This window comes from Nuphar pumila, chromosome 15 (genome assembly GCF_984573655.1).
Source record: "Nuphar pumila chromosome 15, dmNupPumi1.hap1.1, whole genome shotgun sequence".
Lineage (NCBI taxonomy): Eukaryota > Viridiplantae > Streptophyta > Magnoliopsida > Nymphaeales > Nymphaeaceae > Nuphar > Nuphar pumila.
The window spans coordinates 87,708,582-87,735,258 of NC_143263.1; the positions used below are offsets into that span (position 1 = coordinate 87,708,582).

Below are 26,677 nucleotides of genomic sequence, written 5' to 3' on the forward strand. Positions count from 1 at the left end.
AGAAATTCACATATTTGGATTTTTGAAGGAAGTTCACATTGAAAGAAAATTCGCTTGTGCGAAAGGTAAAAATGGTCTTTTATAGCAAAAAAAATTGTGAATTTGGATGTCAAGGGTATTTTAAAAATTGTAAGGCATTTCGGGAAACACATCATTTCTATCGTAGATTACTATTATTTTCCAAAAACAAAACCCATGATCCCATTCCATCTAGGATTACAAAGCCGATCCCATGGTTCTATTGAATCTCGGGTTACAAAAACAGATCCCATGATCTTTATTCAAATCCCCAATTACCAAAAATGGATCTCAATTTTCAAAAATGTGTCCTTACATCCAAATCGAACTCTAAATCCACAAGTCATTGTGGGTTGATCCATTAAATTCCAGCTTGGTCCGTTACAAATAGGCAAAGAAAATGCAACCATCTTCTTTTGCATTAACCAGATATAGCCAATTTAACCCCTTGCCAAAGCACCAAAGCTTGGTAGAAGATAGCATATGGATGTTTTGATTAAGTCAAGTTAGAAGCAGCAAGAATCACATAACAAAAAAACCAATGAGGTCTCCGGGTAGAAGCACACGTCACCTTGTGTTGGGACGTTACAAGTTCAAATCCCAAAGTATCGTTGTATAACTGGTAGAGGGATGTGGACACCTTTTAATATTGGCCAACTTGCTTCTTCTTCTTTTTTTTTTTTGGGACCCACAGCAGTCATAACCATGTGAGATAGGCCCCACCCACCTAAAAAAGCCAAAGCAACTATGTCACTGCCATCCAATATTTTGGACTCAATGGAATCATCATTTGCATTCATCTAAAATAGCTCCTCTAGAAAAGCTGGACTATTTAATAAACTTGGCCAGCACCCCTTAAAAATCTGAGAGAGAAGTCATTGCTCTTGGGGGACATCTCACAAGCAGACAGCCTTGCAATGAGTATACTAATGTAAGCAAAATATATATATATAGGGGTGTCAATCGGGTTGGGTTGGCGGGTTGGGTTGGCGGGTTGGGGGGTCAGCATACCTCAACCCGACCCGTTTATTAAACGGGTCAGCTGTGGCAAACACGAACCCGACCCGTTTAATAAACGGGTAACCCGACACGACCCGCCAACCCATTTAATAAATGGGTTGGGTCGGGTAAACGGGTTTTCAGGTTGGCGGGTCGGATTGGCGGGTTGACGGATCGGGTTGGCAGGTAGTCAGGTTGGCGGGTCGGGTTGGCGGGTCGGATTGGCGGGTTGGCAGACAGGTTGGCGGGTTGACCCACCCGCCTAACCCGTTTATTAAACGGGTCAGCCGGGTTGGCGGGTTGGCATATCCCCAACCCGAACCCGACCTGTTTAATAAACGGGTTACGCGGGTCGACCCGTTTATTAAACGGGTTGGCTTAAGCCCAACCCGAACCCGCCTAAGAGGCCGATTGGCGGGTCGTGTCAGAAATTGCCACCCCTATATATATATATATATATATATATATATATATATATAGAGAGAGAGAGAGAGAGAGAGAGAGAGAGAGAGAGAGATGACCCTTCTCAATCATTATAATTTCGAAAGGTCTTTGGCCCTCATGCTTACAAGTTACAACTCATCTCCAGTTGTAATCATGTGCTATCTTCAAAGCCCATGGGCAAGTAGTAAAGCATAGCCATCCAACTTGTCTTTGAAAAAAATAAAAAAAAAAGTGAAGCATAGACACTTAGAGCCCCTTCTCCCTCTGGATATCCAAATAGGAGGATCCCTATGTTTACAAAATCACTTGGGTACAACTACCTAATTGTTTATGTAGCCACTCAGCCATACAAGGTTCGAATGCTTATCCCGCTTCACATTTAAGTCAAGTGCATGTTGATTGACCCAAAAGAGGTCGTTCATGTGGTCTCAGACTCTTAGATAGGGAGGTCTTCCCTTAGACTGAGTTCAAATCTCCACATGGGTGCGAAGCAGAAGGCTTGTAGGAGGTTGAGGGGGCGGACCACAGAGTTTTATGCTGCCGCAATAGTGACCGTAGATATGCATGGCATACTAAGTCCAACAAGGCAGCATTTGCAAGCAAGCATGCTCATGCAAAGCTGCAAATCTTTTCAAGGGAAAAATCTCAACAAAGGAAATTCTTATGATATTCTAAATAAATTAAAGTTTTCTCAAGAAAATTTTAAAAATATCAACATATATAAAAATATAAATACATATAAAAGCATAAATACATACAAAACATATCTAAAAATTATAAAAATTTAATATAAATTATAAACAAACTGTTTTCAAATAGTCTTTTTGGTATTAATCAACATGTGAAAGTAAAGCCATAAAATTGTCATATTTGAAATATCGATCCAATGGTTAAATCACACCCTAGCATCCAATAAGCATATCCTGAACCAAGGGCTAAGAAAAGAACGAAAAAAAAAAAGAGATCGTGTAGCAGAAATGAAGAAAGAAAAAAAAGAGTACCATATTCTTTTTTTTAAATTAAAGTCCAACATGGACCTTCACCTTGTCCTTTGGTAATCCATGCACCTAAGTCACACACATAGATAGATAAGAGCGAGAGAGGAATTAGTTCTTACCATCTACACAGACAGTGCTTATTTTCAATGTTTAAAAAGCCATGTTTGGCAATTCAGATTTCACAGATGTGTTTACCATTGTACCATTTGCTAAAGTCAGATATTGGTTTGGTTTTTTTGATGAAAAAATGTTTTATGAGAATTAAAAGTTATCAAATTCCTGAAGCAGATTTCTAGTAAAAAAGTACTTTATATATCACATCTGCAAGTCATTTTTCAAAGAAAGACCCTAAAAGTTAATGAAAATATTGAAAAATAAAAAACGCCATACTCTCTCTCCTAAGAGAAACAAATAGCTTTTCTTTGATAAGAAACCAATGATTAGAAATCACACTTTCTTCAAAAAATTTCAATTTTTTGTAGATCAAATGTTACGGATGTGATTTATGCGGGCCCATATGAAGAAAACCCAAATCCCAGTTCAAAGGTCCAAGCACTTGATCTGAACCTATTTTCTGTAGATCCAGATCCAAGCTTCAGGCTTCATTTATTGAAGCTTATGAGATCCATGTCTGAAAATGATGCTAATGAAACTCGTGTAGCCTCCCCATTGATGACTCTCTCTAATTTTAGTCAAAAGAAAGTTCAAATGTGAGTCAATTTTTGTTGTGTTGACTCTATTTTTGGTGTAGTCCAAATAGTTTGCCCGAGTTTAGCACAAGCATCTCAAGGTTTACCTAGTTTTAGATTTTGCTTTATTATTATAACTTATTACTTGTGAAAGGCTTTAAGCGCCCTCCCTTGGCTTATATATAAGCCTCATTTTCAATATTGAGTATGAATGAAAAACTTAAATTATTTTCTTTCTCGAAATTCTCTCTCTCTAAATCTCGCCTCCTCTAAGGGCGTCTCTCTCCCTAGCTCGAGTCACACTCTCTTGGTTCGATTCATGTTCTTAGTCTCTTGTGAGTCCCTACCCTTAGACTCGTCTCTCTTTCTAAGGGTTAATCCCTCTCAATTGGGCGAGTGGATCCCCTAGAGGATCTGCTCTTTCAAGTGGACCAAAGCACAACCTAGGCCCACCTGATGTGTGGTTGGGTCTAAGTTAGGGATTTTAGAGCTTAGATGGACTCGGTTAGGTCAAGAGTTTATATCGAGATCAAATTTGGGTAATAGGGTAGGTCGATTCTAACATGGTTCAGTAGAAAATTCACTACGCTCAAACAACATCACAGAAAATTTTCAAATTTTAGAAAAAGGTTTTAGACACTTTGGACTAGCTTGGGTTAAAATTTTAGAGTTAAAGGGTTTATAGTTTAGGAGAAAGAATTAGGACAAGTCATGGGGGTTTTACAATTTTCTGCAGCCAGGACTGGATTTGGGTTCAGACATACCCGGTTGAGAAAATTAATATCTCAAAACAGAGATATGATAAAATCAAGATTTTTGAAAGAGTTAAACTAGATATTTTAAAGAAGGCTAGGTCCAAATTTCATACCTAGAGGCTCACTGGTTAGGGCTCTGACAAAAAATAGTGTTCATCAACTTTTCAATTTAGGTATATTTGGGTTTTGGGCTTCTAAACTTGATTTGAGGGCTAAGAAAAGGTTTGGGATAACTTATTGAGGTTGGTCTAGGTAGGATGGGGTTTGTTACAGTCGGGACCGACAAATTTTTTACAACTCCAAAATAGAACCAAGATCAAAATCCTAAGCTAAACCTCGAAACCTTCACCCAGTACACAGAAAATACTAGCACTAAAATTGGAGGTGTTGAAAACCGAGTAATCACCTTCAAGACCAGCATAGCCAACTTCACCAAGACAGTGTAACAACTCTAGACCACCGTGCAAGTCAGCTACCAGCATCGATAGTTCAACATCAAAAGCATAGACAAAGACTCTCATGATGATTACGAGAAAGAGGACATGCATGATTCAATCATTGGACCGCACCTGAACAAACGCGAAACCAGATCAAGGACTCACCAATCCAACATCTCTCTCCCATGTTCTCTTAAAATCCTTTTTCTTATTTTTTTTGAGAAAAGGCTCTATGATTGGTTGTACAAGGCAAAACAATAGTATATAAACTAAACTATACCCTACAAAAGTATGATAGGTTGTGTTGTTGCTCACCTCGAAGGTGAAGCACTTAGTTAGTACCATTGATGCAAACAACGCCACAAAACCCTCACTTGGATAGAGTTCAAAAGAGAACTCTAAAAGAGGTTTCGACCATCTCTATATATCAATAATAATGTGGAGATGAAGAATATAAAATAAAAAGAGTCCATACAAGAATACCAAGCAGAGATTGAGAATCTAAGCACTATATGCGGTGATTGGTCTGAATCCGCATTAGTCGGCACATTTATGGGCAAACTCAAAAAAGAGATACAGGTTGAGCTTATGGATGTAGACTCCCAAACTTTAGAAGAGTGCTATGTGAAAACATAGATTGTGAAGGAAAGGTTGAAAAGATTTAGCTTTATAAAAAGGCCTACTCAACTCGTTGATAGGCCGAGATCATGCACCCAAGTCAAGGAAGATGGTGTCAAGCCCAAATTCAGACCCCATGTGAAGACCAAATTTGTGAGCAAATCCCAAATAGCGGATTGACACAACATGAAGTTGTGTTATAATTACTTTGAGAAGTGAAGCCTAGAGCGTAAGTGCAAAGCCCTAAAGTTGTATGTAGTTTGCAAAAGTGAAGAGAAAGAAAGTGAGAATATATCCATCCAAACTTTGGAGGAAGAATTGGACCAAGGACTTGGAATCTTCTTCTATGCCCTTGCAGGAGTGTTTGTTTTGAACTTTATGCATGTGAAAGGGTGTATATACCAGCATCAAATTGAGGTACTCATTGACACCATATATATTGACCAATAATTTTGTGTAGGAAGATCTTGCATCAATCTTTGGATGTCGCATTAAGGACCAACCTATGTTCAGTGTTATGGTTAGGGATGACAATCACTTTAAGTGCACAAATGTGTGCCATGACGTACACATGGATCTCCAATTATTCAAATTCTAGGTAGATCTCTATGTGTTTCCCATCCAATGCATGAATGTTGTGCTAGAGATGAGTTGACTCTAATCACTAGGTTGCAATTTTTGCAAAATAAAAATGAGCTATGAAAAGGATAGAGAAGTGATGTGTCTAAAGGCCCATAGGCCTAAGGAAGGTGATGTCATAGGCCTTAAGGAGGCTCTCCAAAAGTTTGGAGCTACTCAAGAGGCCAAAAACATGCGAACGAGGAAACAAATGAAGAAAGATTGAATATGCTTTTCGTAGTAACTTGTAAGCTATGGAGTAAGGCATGTTAAATTCAATAGAATAACGATACGATCCAGAAATTGAAAAGGGTCATAGAGTAGGATCCTAATGGCTAACCCCACTATCCGATAAAGGGTGAGGCACTGTTCTATAAGAGAAGGTTCCTACTTTCCAAGGATGCCTAAATCACTCTCAACATTCTCCACCATTACCACTCACCCCCCTTGGGTGGTCATGAAGGGGTCTTTAAGACCCAACATCATAACAAGGGAAAATTTTATTGGCCAAAGACGAAAGATAACATAATGAAGTTTGTAAAGAGTGTCTCGCATATCAAGTCAATAGATACAAGATAATCAAGCCACCTGACTACCTCCACCCATTGTCCATTCTAGACCGACCATGGTTTGGCATCTCTATGGACTTTATAGAAGGCTCACTACCCAAATTGTAGTAAAAGCCTTCCACCAAAACCTAGGTAAACTCTACAGAATGCCCAAGTCCATTGTCTATGATTGAGACTCCCTATTCATTGGTCATTTTTGGAAGAAATATTTTAGCTTTTTAGGAACCAAGATGAAATATAGCACAATCTACCACCCCTAAACCGGTGGTCAAACCGAAGAAATGAACCAAACAATTGAAAACTACCTTCATTGTTTCGCCAGTGAGAAACCCAAGTCGTGGATCGACTACCTTCCTTGGAATGGATGATTCCACAACACCTCCTTTCACTCCTCAATTCGAATGACCCCTTATAAAGCCTTGTATGGTCAGCCCCCTCCTAGAACCCCGACCTATGAAGATGGTAGTGCCAAGTCCCTTGAGGTAGACCGATAGTTGAGGACTAGGGATGAAATCCTTCATCTCTTAAAAGATAATTTGACTAAGGTTCAGAATAAAATATGGCAACTCCATGATAAAAACTTGAAAGATATGGAGTTTCAAATTGGGGACTGGGTATGGCTCAAAAGAAGATTTAAAAAGAAAATACCCAAGCAGAAGCGTGATGTACACAAACTCACTCCCTTCTATAAGCCATACCATATTTCTGAATGGACCAATCTAGGCGCATACAAACTTAGGTTGCCCCCGTTTATCCAAATTCATTAGGTATTTCACATGTCTCAGCATAAGGCACACCATGGAGGACCTTCGCAAAGAAGTGACAATTTACCCCAATATGGTAGAAACTAGGAGGCCGATTTGAATTCTCAAAACTCGAAGGTTGCAAGAGTGCAGAGTAAAAAAACATCTCATAGAATGGGACAATGAAGAAACTCCAATTTGGGAGTTTGATTATAAACTATGGAAGCAATATCCCAACTTCTTACCTAGTGGACTAGACAATTCTCAAGGGGGAGAGGATGATGCAATTACAATGAAAGAAGACTCATACCCGAGTTCAAAGGTCCAATTACTTTATGTGGATTCATTTTTTGCAAATTCAGATCCAAGCTCCAAGCTCCATTTATTGAAGCTTATGGGACCCATGCTTGGGATGCCAGCTCAACAATTCAATATTGAAGAACTAAGTGGGACTTACTTGGGGGACAATCCTCATATTTTTGGAGGTTAAGGCCTTCTAGGACCCACCCTATTTCTAGGCTCTATGGAACTCGTGAAGCTCCATTGACGACCCTCTATAATTGTTGTCAAGAGGAAGTCAAAGTGTAAGCTTATTTATGTTTTGTTGACTCCATTTAGGGTGTGGTCAAAATAGGTTTACCTAAGTTTAGCTCAGAGGTCTCAAGGTTTACCTAGTTTTAGATTTTGCTCTATTATTACAACTTATAACTTGTTAAGGCTTTAATAATCTTCTCTTTGACCTATATATATGCCTCATTTTTAGTATTAAGTATGAATGAAATTCTTTAATTATTTTCTATCTCAAAATTCTCTCTCTCTCAATCTTGCTCCCTTTAAGGGTGTCTCTCTCTTGGCTTGATTCTCTCTCTCTCTCTCTCTTTTGCGAGTACCTACTTTCTAGACTCGTCACTCTCTCTAAGGTTTAATCCCTCTCATTTGGGCGAGCTAATCTCCTAGTGGATTTGTTGTTTCAAGTGAACCAAGGTGTAACTAGGCCTGCTCGAAACAGTGCAGTCTTCTACATCAACAATGACAATCTCAACCCTCTCAAGCTTAAACCGTGAAACCTTGGCCCTTTTTAGCTGAATCACAACTGTAGTAGTCCCCATCCTACCTAGACCAACCTCGATAAGTTTTATCAAACCTAGTCTTAGCCCCCAAACCGAGTTTAGAAGCTCAAAACCCAAATCTTTCCGAAACCAAAAATTCGATGAACTCTCTTTTTGGTCAGGCTTAAAAAAACTACCCAACCCTAACCAGTGAGCTTATGAGCCTGAATTTTGGACCCAACCTTCCTTAGGATATGTAGTTTAACGCCTTTAAAAATCTTGATTTTATCATTTTATCAATTCTGAGATATTGATTTTCTAAACCAGGTCTGAATGAACCCAAACCTAGTCCTGCCTGCAAAAAATCTTGAAAAACTCGTGAATTGTCCTAATTGATTTTCCCAAACTATAAACCTATTGGCTCTGAAATTTTAACCCGAGCTAGTACAAAGTGTCCAAAACCTTCTCATAAAATTTAGAATTTTTTTGTGATGTGTTTTGGCGTAATGAATTTCTAATTGAACCCTGGTAGAATTGGCCCACCCTGTTACCCGAATTTGACCTTGACCTAACTGAGCCCATCTAAACCCTAAAATTTCTAACCTAGACCCAGCCACACATCAGCGATCTACATGGTTTGTTTAGTAGGAAACTTATTTTGAATCATATGATTATGACAAGTAATTAAGTTTTTAAAAGGGTCAAAAAATCAACATCTCACAATGTGATAAAATTTCATCTAAAAAGATCACATTTTTACATCAGAAAAGCATGATCCAATTGAGTGGATACAATTTGCACTTATGATTTCTAGCTCATTAATTCCTTACCTTCATTAGTACCAAATATATATATATATATATATATATATATATATATATATAGTGGTAGTTGCTTGACCACTCTCATGCTTGAGAGGAATGGATGTGAGTTGAGCATCCGTTGCATGTGCATGATCGATTCTTGGTAGTCGTCTTGTAAAAAAAAAAACCCTTTTAAGCAGCACTTTAAAATGGTTCAGCTCGAGCCCTGTTTAAAAAAAGACTTGGCAACACTTTAAAAAGGTCATTAAAAGTCCATATTTTTATAAGCTGCACACGTCAAGCCCAAGAGTGGTTAAGCAGCTACCACACACTCTCTCTCTCTCTCTCTATATATATATATATATATGTTTATTTATTTAATTTAAGAGACAAAGACCATGGTTAGCGATAGCCTAATGTTTACAAACATGGATAAGTTCTTTTTGTCAAAATTGGAACTCTGTTGAGCCTGGCTCCTAAGGGTATGTTTGATGGCTTGTTCAGGGTTGGACGAAATGAACAAAAAATAAGTAACTGAAGATTGGTTAGGTTATGTTAGAACATTGGTTAGGTTATGTTTGTTCTGTAACAACTGTTCCAAGTTCTGTTTGGACCGATGCTATGTTCCAAATGTCTGTTGTTTGATGTCCGGGTACCAAGAAACCACCGAATTCGTCGGAATCTAGCAGGGAAGATAGCTTTTCGATGCCGCAGGATGGATTCACCGTGACCCCGACGCGTTCAACAAAAACTGTCGATCGTGCACCGGTGACAACCCCTGATGAAGAAGGAGCTCGCTGTTCGCAGAGGTCGCCGGTGCAGGCCATTCGTGGAGGCCGGTGCTCGCCGTTCGCGGAGGTCACCGGCAACAAACCCTGCTGAAGAAGGAGCTCGCCGGTCGATGCTCCTTAACGCTCTTCACCTCCTCGACACTCTTCCGTCACCGAGGCCGCAATTCGCTCCCATTGGTCGTTCGAATCCTCCGAGTAGATCACGAGCGCGTTCTCGAAGGCCTTCTCCTGCTCCCTGCTCCACACAAAGCTATCGACTGCATTCGATACCAAACTTGCCCTGTAATCGCTCATTATCTAGGCCCTTTTCATGTAAATCTATGATAGAAATTCTGATAGAAACTGAAGATTTCAAGAGAATGACGGGGCTCAAATAAACCCTAGAATTTCAATCTGAATACATAGAGTCGAAGGCAGGGTGAGTGTTAGGTCCGTCTCTAGACAAGATCATCAAGAATGTGTCATGGTGGAAGCAGCCACAGCTGGTCCAGGCCAGAAAGTCCTCCCTCGACGGCCTCCAGGACCACCCCTCCTCCCCGAACTTCCCCGACTTCTCCATCCCGGCCTTACCCCCAATCGATGCCAACGTCTTCCTCTCTTCCCTCTCCTTTGCCCTCAACTCTACCGCCCCCAAGGTCATCGAGCCTGACTTTTGTGTCTTCCACCTCGCCTCCACCGCCTTCCTCCGGTGCCACGCCGACCAGATCAACGACGATCCTGCCTCCAAAACCTCCCCTCCTCCCCGAACTTCCTCGACTCCTCCATCCCGGGATTACCCCCAACCGACGCCGACGTCTTCCTTTCCACCCTCTCCCTTGCCCTCAACTCCGCCGCCCCCAAGGTCATCGAGCTTGCCTTCGACTGCATCTTCTGCCTTGCCTCCATAGCCCTCCTCCGTTGCCACGTCGACTAGATCGATGACGGACCAGCCTTCCCCGCCCCTGCCCTCCTCCTCAATTTCGTCTGTAACTGCACCGCCATCGCCGACAACGCCGTCAAGCTCACCGTGCTTTGAACCCTTCTCGCCTCCGTCAGATCGAATAGCAAACTGCACGTGAGAGAGAGACGCATGCATTTTTTTTTAATCGTTCCACCGGTCCTGTTATTTTTGTAACAGGGGGTACGTCAAACAAAAAAACAGTAGATAATGAACGCGGCGGACGGCATTTCACGTGTCCACCATGTCCAATGTTTGTTAAAAAATGTGAGTTTTTTTGTGATTTTTAAGAGAGGTTTGCTCGGGATTTTTAAGATAATGACGCGCGGGACGTGCTGTCAAACATGTTCGAAAGGGACAGCCGCGCCCACATACCCCCCCCCCCCGCCCCGGATTTCAAAGGATTATTAAGAGAGGTTTGCTCTGCGGTGGGAGCGTCCCGCGCTACCTTTATCTCTCTCGTTTGGGTGGTGATTCGTGACTTTGTGGGTGGTGAGTTGTACGTGTCTGTCCCGCCCCCCTCGGCATTGTTGCCGACCTGTGAGGACATTTCCTCGTGTTCCGTTTTTGGTGATCTGTGGTTATTCCGTTATATATAATATATACAGAGAGAGGAATCGTCTCTCGTTCCTCGTTCCTCCGTCGTCTTTGTCGTCGTCTTCGTGGTGGGGATAGAGAGGAAGGAGGAGGAGGAGGAGAATGAGGGAGATCATAAGCATCCACATTGGTCAGGCGGGGATTCAGGTAGGGAACTCATGCTGGGAGCTCTACTGCCTCGAACACGGCATCCAGCCCGATGGCATCATGCCCAGGTCCCTCTCTCTCTCTCTCTCTCTCTCTGCTTGTGTGTGTGTGTGTGTGGATGTGAATGCGGCTTTGTCCTTCCTCGATAAATTTGGAATCCGTGCGTGTTGGATTTTGAAGGAATCAGAAGGAAGTCGATCCGGGTGGGATTTTGGGAGAAAAATCTATGTTAAGTTCGGAGGAGAAAGGGTTTATTCATGTGATCTTTTTTTTTTTTTGTTCTTTTCTGGTTTGAGTATGTTGTGGTGGATCTGATTCACCGTTTAAGCATTATTAAGATATTCCTATGGGAAATGTGCTTGTGGTGGTGTTTTGAGGGGGTTTCTCTTTCTTTGCTGATCTGTTTTCTTGGCTTGGAAGCAGAAGCCTGAACGGATCTGTCGGTTCTTACGGTTGTTGATTTGTCTGGAAGATGCATTAGCCATCCAGACCGACGCTAACCTCTTTTTTGTTATCCTTTACCATGAATTTTGTCATCTTTTGAAGGAATTTATATCGAGATCGGCTGATAGTTTCGGTGCCGAATTGATGAACCTTTTTCTGTCACAAGTGTAATAGAATTGCAAGGGATCTGTTTCCTGGGATCTACTTTTATTATCGAAGTGTGATTTGTGACAATTTTTGGGCAATCAATCATTGGCAGATGCAAGAAGATATCCTTTCTTGTTCATCCTTTCGGTTCTTTTATTGCGGTAGTTCTCGTGCTTCTGATTCCTGTTATGCTAAAGCTCGAGAAAAGAGTACAGTTATCTCTTTAATTGGTCTTGTGGCTCAGTACGGTCTTCGTGATCGCAGATCCTTTGGTTTTCGTCTGGCCTTCGAATGTAGAGAGAGAGAGAGAGAGAGAGAGAGAGAGAGAGAGAGAGAGAGAGAGAGAGAGAGAGAGAGAGAGAGAGAGAGAGAGAGATCATTTTTTGGCATAATGCATTACTCTGATTAGCTTGAAAATGCTCATGAGGGTTTCCCAATTTCAATGTTTAACCTTCTTATAATCCAAAACAAACCACTGTCCGATGTGATGCACGTTGTTGGCTAACCGCATAAATGTATCTGCCTTACTCAATATCGTATAATGTAATGGTTTTTCAAATCCATTGCACATTTACTTTTTCATGTAAGGCTTGTGTTCATTAGAGATTCTTCTGCATTCCATTCTCTCTAGAAATGCTGTTTTTTTAGTTAGATGCTTCAATTGAAGATTGCATTAGTTTGCTATCCTTTATTTCCTTGTCCATGCTGGGGATAGTGCGTGGTAAGTTTTGATCCTGAGACCTGTCAGTTGAGATAGCAAAACTCTATTTTATGAGCTATCTTGTTCGGACCTGTTGCTTTTCAGTTGGGACATTTTCCCGATGGGTAGTTTTACATATTATTCCTTCTTTTCTTATTTTTATTTTTTAAATTTATCTGATAATATTAGAGTTTTAGTACTTGCTGTTTTGGCCTTTGGCTATCGAGCATATTTTTTGTGATTTTCTGGAGCCGATCTTTGAGAACAAGATCGGTATCATATATTTGTCTTCCTGCATCTTGGGGTTCATGTTTCATTTCCAAACATTGCGCTACAAATTTTCAAAATGGCTTATAATTGTGTACTATCTGCAGTGATACTTCTGTAGGTGTTGCACAGGATGCTTTCAATACCTTCTTCAGCGAAACTGGTGCTGGAAAGCATGTCCCACGTGCGATTTTTGTAGATCTCGAGCCTACTGTTATTGATGAAGTTCGAACCGGTACCTACCGCCAGCTTTTCCATCCTGAACAGCTTATATCTGGCAAGGAGGATGCCGCCAACAACTTTGCTAGAGGACACTACACAGGTAAAAATGGAAAAGGATGTAACAATTTTGATCTGGCTTGAATATTTGAGTTTTGCTATCTATGTTTAGGGTTTTGCGAAATGACAAAGCATCCTGTTACTAATTTATTATAAATTATTCCTTGTTATTGTTCTCAGTTGGAAAGGAAATCGTAGATCTGTGCCTGGACCGTGTAAGGAAGTTGGCAGACAATTGCACTGGTTTGCAAGGATTTTTGGTCTTCAATGCTGTTGGAGGTGGCACTGGATCAGGGCTGGGTTCATTGCTGTTGGAGCGGTTATCTGTGGATTATGGAAAAAAATCGAAGCTTGGATTCACCATCTTTCCTTCTCCCCAGGTAAAGATTGTCCTGCTAAACACCAGTATCCCGGATTGCTTTGTTTCTGACATCTGTTTGCAAGTTTTTAGAGCAGAGTCTAGGGGATTCTATTCCAAACCAAATATAACTCGTTTTACCCCTTGCAGGTTTCCACAGCTGTTGTGGAGCCCTATAACAGTGTCCTCTCCACACATTCTTTGCTCGAGCACACTGATGTTGCTGTTCTTTTGGACAACGAAGCTATATACGACATATGCAGGCGTTCTCTAGATATTGAGAGGCCAACATATACCAATCTGAACAGACTCATCTCTCAGATAATATCATCTTTGACTACTTCCTTGCGATTTGATGGTGCAATCAACGTTGATATTACAGAATTCCAGACCAACCTTGTGCCATATCCTCGAATTCATTTCATGCTTTCTTCATATGCACCAGTTATCTCTGCCGAGAAAGCGTACCATGAACAGTTGTCAGTTCCCGAGATAACTAATGCTGTTTTTGAGCCGTCTAGCATGATGGCAAAATGTGACCCCAGGCATGGGAAATACATGGCTTGCTGTTTGATGTACCGTGGTGATGTTGTGCCGAAGGATGTCAATGCTGCAGTTGCAACCATCAAGACCAAGAGAACTGTTCAATTTGTTGACTGGTAAGCATAGTATCAGTGTTCATGCATTTCTATATGTTGATATGCATAGTTTCCCTTTTCTTTTCATCATTTCTGTTGTTGCTTGAGCATTCATTGAGAATTCCAATGATTATTTATCAACATGGTTTATTTTTACTGTTTAAAACTTTAAATGAATGCCTGCTTTATATTTCCTGTTTAAGATTTTGCACCTTCATGGCTACTCCCAATTTAAAAAAATTAAAGAAACTTCATTGTTGTTGAGATGTGGATCAGAAATTTGTTGGCTGCTAAATCTTTTGGATACCAGAAACATTAGCTCTGGGACATCTTCAGAACTGTTGAAGTCATTTCAGGGGCTGATATAAGGCTGTTTTTTTCCTTTTCTTTTCGGCTTTAGTTTCAGAAAGTCAATTTTTTTTTTTTTTGCATCTTTAAATCAATAGCTTCCACTTGATGAAGTGTTTAAGCGTGCACATTTAATTTAATTTTTTTTCTAATTAAAGATAATTCTAAAATCAATGATCCCGAATTTAGGGGTTAAAATAACTGTTAGTGTAATTTTTCTACTTATCTAGTGGCCTACACTTGAATCGTCTCCAGCTTGTCCAAGACACTCCAAAAATATAATTCTTGATGCATGCTGCTTTGCTTCTGTATGTGCTCATGCACTAAATAGTCAATTGGTAATCTAATTTTCTCACATGAAGTTGCTGATGGTTTTGTTCATGGTTGCTCACGCGCTAAACAGTTGATTGTTTATCTACTTTTCTCACATGAAGTTGCTGGTGGTTTTGTTCATGGTATGTCTTGGGAATGTGATTTTCCTCTGGTTCCTTCATTTTCAGGTGCCCAACTGGTTTTAAATGTGGAATCAACTACCAACCACCGACAGTTGTTCCTGGTGGGGATCTTGCCAGGGTCCAAAGGGCAGTGTGCATGATAAGCAACAATACTGCTGTTGCAGAAGTTTTCTCGCGCATCGATCATAAATTCGACCTAATGTATGCCAAGAGGGCCTTCGTTCATTGGTATGTCGGAGAAGGAATGGAAGAAGGTGAATTCTCCGAGGCACGGGAGGATCTGGCTGCTTTGGAAAAGGATTACGAGGAAGTGGGTGCAGAAGGTGCTGATGACATTGATGAAGGCGAAGAATATTGATCGTGATTCTGTTGGTTGTTGTTAGGTTGGTTTTACATCTTCTTTTTTCTGTCCCTGTATTTTGTGCTCCCTCCTGTGTGATGGAGGAGCGTTCTGCAGCCATAAAACTCTGTTATGTTTTTAATGTTGTGATGGTAATGATATTAAGTTTCCATTTTTTGTAACTTCATTTTCTTCTAGATCTTGGAACCAAGTGGGGAGGATTTCACATAAAAACAGGGCATGTGTGGCTATGCCTTCCTTGAATACTTGATTTTTCTGGTTGTGCTTGGTTTCTTGATCATGGAAGGTGCAATGAGGCTTGGCCAGCAAGATGGGCCCCATAAGCCCATGCCCATGTGGTGTATGAGATTATAAATCGAATGATGTGGTCTGGCAAGTTGTACTAGTTAGTGGAATACAACTCACTGAAGACGAGTAAGAAGTGCTCTGGATTTAACATGAGATTTTTTTTTTTTAACTTTGTCGAGTTTTTATCGGCAAAATTTTGAGAAAAATGTAAAAATCAAGTAATTAATTAATTTTTTTAAAAATAAATGAAAACAAACTAACTGTATGATAAAATTTTACACGCAAAAAGAACATACGATCTATTTTTAATTCCAACAATCATATTTTGAAAGTATCAACCATTAACCATGAAACATCAAATATGTAGGAAAATGTCAAAGCATTTGAATGGCTGTGTAGAGAAAATGTCAAAACATTTTCTGTCGAGCTCTGGAGAAGACTTCCCATCTCAGCCGGTCCTGAATCGCAGTGTAATCAGTATGAAAGTACCTTACATTTGTTGAAATCCAAGAAATCAAGAAATGTTTGAACACAGCCTCATTATGAACTTATTTTCCCAATTTGGATTTCATCATTTTACAAAACCAACCTGGGCAGTTCTTTTTTCTTCTTTGTGAAGGCTAGCCCCATCCTTCTCTTCTCAATTACTTTTTGTTTTTTTGATATTTACACCGAGAAACCACTTCCACGATCAGAGATCTAGCTGTGCTGGCTTTGCCTGCCATGCTTACGATTGCTGTCTTGGCAGTGTAAAACTCCGCAGGCTTACCCCCAAGGAGTCGCCATGCTTTGGGTTGCACAAAAAAAAGGGGTGTTTGAATGCCCTGATTCTCTATGGATGTCTAGGGCCTCATGGATCTGGCACGAGCCGTATGCATTGATATGCCCCCCCTCTCAAACATGAACTAAGATCCTCATTTTAGGCCCAAAAAAGCCCCAAATCCATGAGAAAGAGATCCTTGGATCCCAGAGCCCAGGATCTCTGGGCCGAGATCTCTGAGATATAAAATCCAAGGGATTTGGATGTACCCTAAAGGATCCATGTTTGGTGAGTGTAATTTGGTTCCACTCATCCTCTATGTCATTGAGCTAGTTTGACCCTAAGTCATCCCTAACTTCGTACCCCTCTTCGGGATTTCATTGATGCAAGTTGTTTTAATCAAATCAGACTCCATAGATGTGATCTAAATTGCCCATTTAGTGAAGATCAACATTTTGAATTTGAATCGATGGAATTCAACTTGTTTGTAGGATTTTTTGGCAATTCAAAAATTAACAATTGAGAAAACACAACATTTTGAGATTTAAAAATTCAATATTTTTTCATAAAATAGTACAATTCAAGGGTCGATTCCCATTAGATCATCCATATTGAATCCATCTATGAAATCAAATATGATAAAAACAAATTGCATCAATAAGATCTCATAGGGGTATGAATGTGGGTGATGACGTACAATTTGGTTGCACTCATCCCTATGCATCCTCCATCTTCATGCCCCTCTAAGATCTTAATGATGCAAGTTGTTTTGATCAAATCTGACCTCATAGATGTATTCAACATTGTTGGTTTAATAAGTATCAACCCTTGGATCATATAATTTTTATGAAAAGATATGATCTTTTTTAAATCTCAAAATATGGACACTACCCCAATATTGCCCAACCCCTCAAATTTCCCCTTTACCAGCTCTTGGAGAGGATTGGATCAATAGACAGTCCGACTATCACACTCAATGCATAAAAGCTCCATGATGATCCCCAAGACAACCTCCACTAATATTTCCACAGGCCAATTTGAACAACTGCCCTGCCTTTGGTGGTCAAGAATTATTGTATTTAGGACTAGGAAATAAGATCAACAGTTCATGGCTTGGGAAGTTTCAACTCATCCAACACTCATTTGGTCTAGTAAAACATGCTCGAAAAGCTACACATGAAGAGTTAGCTAAATACAGACAAGGGGTATGTGTGTTAACAACAAGGCTCAAGAAGATCAAGAAGGCTCCAGGTTTAATGAAAGATAAAGGCTACAACTCATACAACTCATATGAAGATACCATATCAAATGGTGATAATAATCAAGGTTCAATTTCTCAGCTGGCACAATCTAAGAAAGGATATCATTTAACTTGTAATTTAGGAGATTTCTCTGAAAAGTTGGTTGTGTCAGAATCTCTCTGATTATGTAAACATTTGAGCTATATATGTAATCTATCACTCTAACTACTAAATCAATAATATTAGGTGTAAAACATCGAACCACGTTAAATTTGGTGTATGACCATTTTCTTATTTTGTTCTGATACCTATGGTATTAGAGCACATATTTATGGATTCCTAGGGTGTGGGATTCTTGTTTGTATTCCCTCATGTGTTTGTCTACTCTTCATCATGGCCTCTTTAACTGTCCAACTCTACTGAGTCACCTAACCCAACAAGTCCTAAATATCCATATCTCTTCACGTTAATTGTGGGAAAACTTGTTTCAATGAAACTGAATCATCCAAAAACTTTCCTATAGAAAACCCAGTTGTTGGGTTTAATCAAAAGTGAAGATATGAGTGATATCCTTGATAGAGATATCCTATGCCTCCAGCCACGATTCAGTCTCAAGAAGGAGAATCCGTGCAACCCAAATTTTATTGCATGGCGAAAGTTAGATCAGATGGTTCGTGAGTGGATCACAGGTACTCTTTCAGAAGAGGTTCTCGGTTTGATTGTTGGCCTCCAAACCTTAGGTGAAGTGTGGAAAACCCTTCTCACATCGTTCACTCATGTATGTCAAGAGCGAGAATTTCTTATTATTTAAAAATGTAGCTTCATCAAAAGAAGGATTTGTCCATCACAGACCATGAGGATTCAAAACTATGTGACAAGCTTGAGCCATGGGCAAGCCGGTTGAAGATCGTGATAAGGCATTTTGGCTTTTGAATGGCTCAGGCTCAAGCTATTAAGCCTTTGTCATTACCATGTTGAAGTCACCTAGGCCTCCATATGATCAAGTGGTCTCTCCCTTGCAAGGCCATGAAACCATGAAAAGCTACTGCTGAAGATGAGATGAACCACAAGGTGGCATTTTTTTCGACAAAGATCTAGCAAAGCATATAATAATAATAAGAGACAACAATTTAACTCTAAGGGACGTAGTTTCATTTAGTCACCCCAATTTGCTAGCAGAATGAGTCAAAACAAAAAATATGGTTATGATAAACAAGGATTAGACAAAGCGTTAGTAAAGAAAAAGCATAATCAAGGGAAAACTAATAAAGAAAAAGGAGTGTTGTGTCAGATTTGCAACAAACTGACTCCCAGTGACTTGAATTGCTAGCACCAATTTAACCATGCCTATCAGGCTGATGACGTCCCGCTGATGCTAGCTGCCATGAAGCTCGTAGACTCGTAAGATCAGAGCTAGTTTTCAGATAGTGGGGCTACTTCTCATGTAACCTCTGATTTAGGTAAACTCGTGAACTTGTTTAAGTATACCAGACCTAAGAAAATTATGGTAAGTAAAGGGCATAAACTTAAAAACTCTCATGTTGGAACAACTAATCTTACTATTGGTAATTAGAACTTAAAACTTGAGAATGTTCTTGTTGTTCCAGAAAATAAAAAACAACCTTATTTTGGTTAGTCAACTTATAACTAATATGCCATACATTTTTGAATTCTCATATAGTGGTTTCTTTATCAATGACAAGAAAACTCACAAGGTGCTGACATCCGACAGTTGGAGATCACTATCACTACAAGAAATCTGTGGATTAGCAACTGGCGTAATCCGTCGCAAATCCATTGCTGAACAATTTAGCGACGGACTAGCGACATATAACTTTCATCACAATTTTTTAGTTGCTAATTAGCGACAAAATATATATGTCGCTATACTTCTGTCGCTAATTTGTGATGGATTAGCGAATGCCATGATCCGTCGTAAGGCCATCGCTAATCTGCAGAGATTTAGTTTTGCGACAAATATACATCCGTCGTTATTGTAGCGACGGATTTGCGATAGATTACAATCCATCGCAAAACATCGGTAAATTTAGTTTTGCAATGGATAAATATTCGTCCCTTATCCGTCGCGAAATTGGAGGCCAATACTAATTAGCGATGGATATTATCCATCGCTAATCTGTCGTAAAAATTAAAAAAGTTAAAAAAATTAAAAAATTAAAAAATTAAAAAAATTAAAAAATAAAAAATTTGTTTGAAATATAAATATCACAAAAAAATTTCTCGTTATACAATTTATATATCCTGTGTATAAAAAACAAAGTACACATAAAAAATACATATACAAAGCAGGTGAAACAAATTTAACACAAGTTATAAGGGAAAAAAATTTATCGATCCACTATAATCCTCGCCAAGTTTTAATTATTTACAAGTGAACATATATAAATAGTTTCGTTTGAAACAACAAGAAGGTGTAAGAAATTCAACACATGAATCTAATTATCGCCAAGATTTGGAGCATCATCCTCTTCATTGTCTCAATTTGCCCCTTCATCTATGCCTCCATCAGCTCCTCTACACTGATTATCTCTAGTATCCTACAAGAAAATTGAAAGGTTAGTATTGCTAAAAAAATATAATGAAATAAATTATATGCAATGTAGTTAATCTAAAGCAATCAAAGTAACATGGATGAATGACACATAGACTAGCAATAAAGTGAAGGACATTAACAAAATTCAGATATGTGTTCTAAGACTGACAAAAAAAAATTCATAGTGATTTAATCATGCAGATATGTGTTCTAAGGTTGTCAAAAAAATGTCATAGTGATTCAAGCATGCATATATGGTTTATAAGGCTGTCAAATAAATGTGTTATGTATCACAATCATGCATATATGTGTTATAAGGCAGTCAAAAAACTTTCATAGTGATGAAATCATGCTTATATGTGTTCTAAGGTTGTCAAAAAACTTTCATAGTGATTCAATTATGCATATATGTGTTATAAGGCAGTCCAACAATTTTAGTGATGAAATCATGCTTATATATGTGTTCTAAGGTTGTCAAAAAACTTTCATAGTGATTTAATCATGCATATATGTGTTCTAAGGATGTCAAAAAACTTTCATAGTGATGAAATCATGCTTATATGTGTTCTAAGGTTGTCAAAAAAATTTTATAGTGATTCAATCATGCATATATGTGTTATAAGATAGTCAAACAATTTCATAGTGATGAAATCATGCTTATATATGTGTTCTAAGGTTGTCAAAAAACTTTCATAGTGATTCAATCATGCATATATGTGTTCTAAGGTTGTCAAAAAACTTTCATAGTGATTCAATCATGCATACGTGTTATAAGGCAGTAAAAAAACTTTCATAGTGATGAAATCATGCTTATATGTGTTCTAAGGTTGTCAAAAAACTCTCATAGTGATTGAATCATGCATATATGTGTTATAAGACAGTCAAACAATTTTATAGTGATGAAATCATGCTTATATGTGTTCTAAGGTTGTCAAAAATCTCTCATAGTGATTGAATCATGCATATATGTGTTATAAGACAGTCAAACAATTTCATAGTGATGAAATCATGCTTATATGTGTTCTAAGGTTGTCAAAAAACTCTCACAGTGATTAAATCATGCATATATATGTTATAAGACAGTCAAACAATTTCATAGTGATGAAATCATGCCCATATGTGATGAAATCATGCATATACTAGCTTGAAATTTAACAACATAAAACAAATGACATAAAACTTTCATATCTGACGGGCACCTGCAGACAAAGTTCCCCTATCCTAAAAAAAGTTGTGCAACTCATTACAGACAACGTCGAAAATGACTTCATGTAAAAAGTCACACATTGTGTCCTTAACAAGCTAGCAGACACCTTCCCAAGAATTAACAGGGTCAATCAGACGCTAGGAGTTGATGTTGGCGAGAGAACTCTGAGAGCCCTGGCTGGAGGAGGCAACGACTGATGTGGTATTTATATTACTCTCAAACCCAAACACACACCCCTTTTTTGGTTCACCAGTTGCAGTCACCCATGCTGCACGATCAAAAGACGAATGCTGAGTAGAGTCATCGTCATATTGCTCTACCATCTACTGCTCGTATGACTCCTACAAAGTAATAATTAGAGTATGAATTAATAATTAAGAATTACAATGTTCATGTTAACTTGTCTTTTACAATGTTTATTAATATAATAAATATATACCGTTGTCGCTCTCGCCTTCTCTGATACGAACTCTCTCATGCTCTTACGTTAATGTGTTTTAACAAACACATCATTGTAAGGCATAATGCCTCTTTTTCTGCTTACTGCGAAGTTAAATGATAAAAAAATTAATTAAAAAGTATATAATAATACTTATAAATTTGACAATATATATTGATAAGTTACCATTTTCTTCTGGTGGCTCTCAAAAGTCTTAGATCCACCTGTGTGTAGATGGGCATCGAGCATCTTCACTCGGTTTTGTTCAGCCTTTGCTGAGCGGTTTCAAAATTCATGGTCTGCCCACTTGTCGCACATTGCATCTCAATAATCTGACCTGATAATAGGAGGGTCATGGCCCTTCCACTGCAGTGGATCATCTATCCCACCAGATGCTTTTATTGCTGCAGTCTTCATATTATGCAACATGTTGGCAAATTGACTGACAGTCATCTTCTGCGACACCCGCCTCGCGTCCTGCTCCTTCTTCGCAGTCGTGAAGCGATTCAAAGCCTACAAATAATTTTAAAAAGTTAGTATACATGACTATAACAAAAATTAAATATGAAACACATTAGCTATGATAAATGATTGTATACCATGAATGAGGACCGTAATCTATCAAACACCTCATTCGGGTACTCTTTCCATTGAGCGATTGATCCTAGAAGATGCTGAAGTAGTGACTGCCTAATTTCTCGTATTACTTATTGTAGCTCAAACCTCACGCTGTATATGAATTGGTACATATTAACAATCAACTAGCAATATACACTATTTATAAGATAAGTATTGGATAAGTGAAAATGAAATACTTACGGTCGACTATCGATATACACTATTTGAATGAGTCATTGTGTGTCAGACTGAGTAGACCCTGCATCCGGCGTTGTCTCATGATGTGTATGAATAACTGGTGTAAGTGAGTCATATGCATGTAAAACATCATCTATAAAAAAAATGAGTTAGAAATTCATACAATGCATATTTAAACTAATCAAATATACAATTATTTAAATGATATACTTATCGAAGCATTACGTGAAGACAAAGGCTGAGACTGGCTATCACGGCCTCCACTTGATCCTCCACCACTAGGTGATCGACCATTGTGACCTCCACAAACCATATTCTAACAAATAAAAATGTTATTTGGATCAGTTACATAACTCTTGATCTTATAATGTACATGACATATACATGAAATGTAAAGATTTAAAGGTCCTACATGAATCAGTTTTATAACTATGCATGAATTATGCATATACATGATAAGTATGCATGAAATGTAATATGATATGCAATTTCATGAACATGGATATATAATCAAATAAAAAATAACTTCATGCAAGCATGTATATAGTCATATCAAACATTATAATACATTCAAATAATTTATATCACAATAATGTCAAACATGTACATGCAACAGACACACTATAATATTCTGCTAACTACAACCATGAGTAGCATGGTCTCTGGAATACAAACATAAGAGCATATGAGAAAGTGATGTGATATGTATTACAATATATATTTTACTAGCTCGAGTATGCTTCTTCATCACTTGTTTGACTTTCATATTCTTCTTCTTCCTCCTCTTCCTCTTCATCTTCTTCTTCATTGGGCGCTCATCCACTTGGCATATCATTTGGATCACATTCTTCCATACGTGTACCATCGGACAATGGAAATGTGATATGCAGATCATGTGTGACATCATGACCATAAGAGAAGTCATACATATCATCTGATTGATAGTAATCACGCTCTCCAGCAATCTTGTATTCCTGTAACTTATCATACTCGGGGTATAGTTTAGACTTCACCTTGCAAACCGCCCACCATTCATTTCTATATGACTTTCTTGTATTCAGATATGAAGTATAGTAAACTTGTTGAGCTTGCGAGGCTAATATGAATGGTTCATATGTTTCAAACCTTGATTTATGATTCACCTCCACAATGCCTGAAGCTTTGTCGACTCTTATTGCTGTGGGATCAAACCAATGACACTTGAATAAAGTTACCGCGTTATTTATGCCTAAATAAGTCAACTCCATTATTTCTTCAATAACACCGTAGTAGTCATGTTCATTTTCACCGTAGTTGCTACCCTTGACACACATGCCACTATTCATCGTTGACTTGTTTATACCGTAGTCTTTTGTATAGAAACGATAACCATTTACGATGTACCTGTTTTAACATTGCACAACTTTGGTCGAACTATTTTGTAAATCACATATTTCTTGATCATTAATATCACCATGGCAAACCTACAAGAATAAACAATGATTGTGATCATGACCAATTAAGTAACATATTGTTGTTTACACAGAAAAAATGCATGTCATCATCCTTACCAACTTTTTCAACCATGCCCTAAACTTATTTTCACGTTCTTACTATACTTCTGAATCAGTGAGATGTGGAAGTTCTTTTCGCAACTCTAGATCAAATCGTCTGCACTTAACAAATATTTATATTACCGGACCATGTACGCACGTATAGAACTTAGTGTTACATATTAAGTATACTTACTCGATGTAGAGGTCGATCACTGAACAATTAAAAAGGATATAGATATGTGCTGCATCTTGCTCTCAATCTTCCAAGAGTCTTGACCAGCAACTGCCAAAGGCATGCCCAAGTGGTTGAAATATCGATAGTTTGTCAGTCACAGTAAATTATTCTCCATCATCATTACGAGGTGGGCAAGTGTAACGTGTTGGAATGTGAGGTTAAAAGTACATAGATGAAAAATTTGAAATCTCTTCTAAAATGTATGCCTCACAAATTGAACCCTCCACTCTTGCTTTATTCTGAACCTTTTTTTTTTTGAGGTCAAACATGCATCTGTCAACAATATACATCTCGTAATATAATAAATTTTCAATAGCATCAAAGAGAAAAGTATAAATAAAAATATACCTTTCAAATGGGTACATCTACCGATATTGCATAGGACCACCAACCCTAAGTTCATATGGCAAATGTATGATCACATGTTCCATAACATCAAAAAATGTTGTCGAAAATATCTTCTCTAGCTGACAAATAGTAGTGACGACAGAATCATCGAGATTCTTTACCTCAGTTACTATAACTTTCGATGTACATAATGTTCTAAAAAAACTACTTAACTTGGATAATACCCCCCATATAAGTTTGTCTAACATATCATGGAATGCTAGGAGAATCAATTGTTACATAATGACATGAAAATCATGGCTCTTCAACCCATATAATTGTTCCTTGTCTATCTTCACAACCCGAGCAATGTTAGAGATGTATTCATCTGGAAATCTCAACTATCTCAACCACTGACATACCTGCTTTACTTGATCAGGTTCAAGCATGTACCTTGCATTTGGTTTCAATACTTTGCCATTGTACTCTTAGAGTTCCAATTCTAGTCTTTTACATATTACTTTTAAATCCATACGGGACTTCGGCTTATCCTTCATTTTTTATTTGACATTCATTACCGTATTGAACATGTTATCAAATACATTTTTCTTCACATGCATCACATCCAAATTATGTCGTATCAATAAGGTCGACCAATATGGTAGTTCCCAAAAATATAGATTTCTTTGTCCAATTGTTATCCTTCCCAAATCTAAGGAAGGGCGTCGGACTACGAGCATCTGTCAGTCCATATAGAAATTATTACAATTGTCTTAAAATCTCTATGCCAGACAACCATGTAGGTGAACCTTCTATTTCAATTGTGCATGCTCGGAACACATTTCTTTATCGTCAAAATAAATAGTCGTTGGGTAGAAATCGACGGTGACAATCAAATTAGCATGACTTCCTTCCATGCGTTAATCTAAAAGATTTTGTATCCTTCATGCAGTACGGACATGCCAACCTCTCATGTGTTCTCCAACCAGATAACATATCATACACAGAAAAGTCACTAATTATCCATAGAACATCAGGCATCATATTGAAGTTTTATTTTTTTGGGGCATCGTACGTGAGAACACGTCATCCCACAACATTTTCAGCTCATCAATCAATGACCTTAAATATACATCAATATTTTGGCCCGGAGAGGTCGGACCAGGGATCAATAGAGACAAGAAAAGATTTTGACGCTTTATATACAAGCTTGGAGGAAGGTTGTATGGGGTGACAAATACTGACCAACACGAGTATGGGGTTGATCTATCCCCAAATGGATTAAATCCATCTATACATAAACCTAGCCTAACATTTCTTACTGCCATTGCGAAGGTCTGATGAGTACGATCAAAGTGCTTCCAAGCTTCCGCATCAACATGATGTGTGATCTTGTCTTTATCATGTCGAACTTTATTTGCATGTCATCTCGTGTGTTTAGCTGTCCTCGAAGACATATACAATCGTTGCAATCTAGGGGTGAGCGGGAAGTAGCAGAGTGACTTGTATGACACTTCTTTTGACGTCGTGCTACAATTGCCCCTTGTCTTTGGCTTGAACCGAGGATGCCCACATGACGGACATGATCTGCTATTTTCTTGATCTTTGAAATACAACATGTCATGATTTGGACAAACATCTATCTTTTGATACCCTATACCTAGAGCGTTGACCATAACCTTCACAAGATAGAAATTTTATGGCAATTTCTCATCTTTAGGCAACATAGTCTTCACAATAGAGCACAGACGATCAAAACATGATTGACTCAAATTATACTCTGACTTCAAATTCAGTAGTTGAAGAACTGCATACAATATAGTGTGACTCTCACAACCATTCCACAATGACTTATCAACATCTCTAAGTAAGTCATAAAATCTACTAGCTGCATCATTTGCTGCTTCTTCATCTACCCCAGTTTGTACATCACTAAGACCCATAGCAGAACTAAGTTCTTGTCCTGCAACATCAAATATCAAATCCACATATGGATTATCGTGTACCACATTCATCCATATGGTAAAATTGTTCCAAATTTTTTTACAATGAAGTGTCCAATTCTG

The 26,677-nt window shown here is 38.5% G+C and overlaps 1 protein-coding gene across 1 annotated transcript; it reads left to right on the top strand.

Annotated features, from left to right (window-relative positions):
* Window positions 1-9,350: 9,350 nt before the first annotated feature.
* On the top strand, window positions 9,351-15,370 carry LOC149815910 (tubulin alpha-3 chain-like). Its single transcript, XM_089989828.1, has 5 exons — window positions 9,351-11,280; window positions 12,878-13,092; window positions 13,230-13,429; window positions 13,558-14,066; window positions 14,894-15,370. Exons 1-5 carry the CDS (start codon window positions 11,168-11,170, stop codon window positions 15,204-15,206), a joined length of 1,350 nt encoding a protein of 449 aa, XP_089845954.1. The 5' UTR covers window positions 9,351-11,167; the 3' UTR covers window positions 15,207-15,370.
* Window positions 15,371-26,677: the final 11,307 nt, after the last annotated feature.

Bases quoted from the DNA above. Each gene is read 5' to 3' on its own strand.
- LOC149815910 (XM_089989828.1), top strand. From the start codon at position 11,168: ATGAGGGAGATCATAAGCATCCACATTGGTCAGGCGGGGATTCAGGTA. The intron at 13,093-13,229 runs GTAAAAATGGAA...TATTGTTCTCAG, and splicing joins TGCTAGAGGACACTACACAG to TTGGAAAGGAAATCGTAGAT. The intron at 14,067-14,893 runs GTAAGCATAGTA...CTTCATTTTCAG, and splicing joins ACTGTTCAATTTGTTGACTG to GTGCCCAACTGGTTTTAAAT.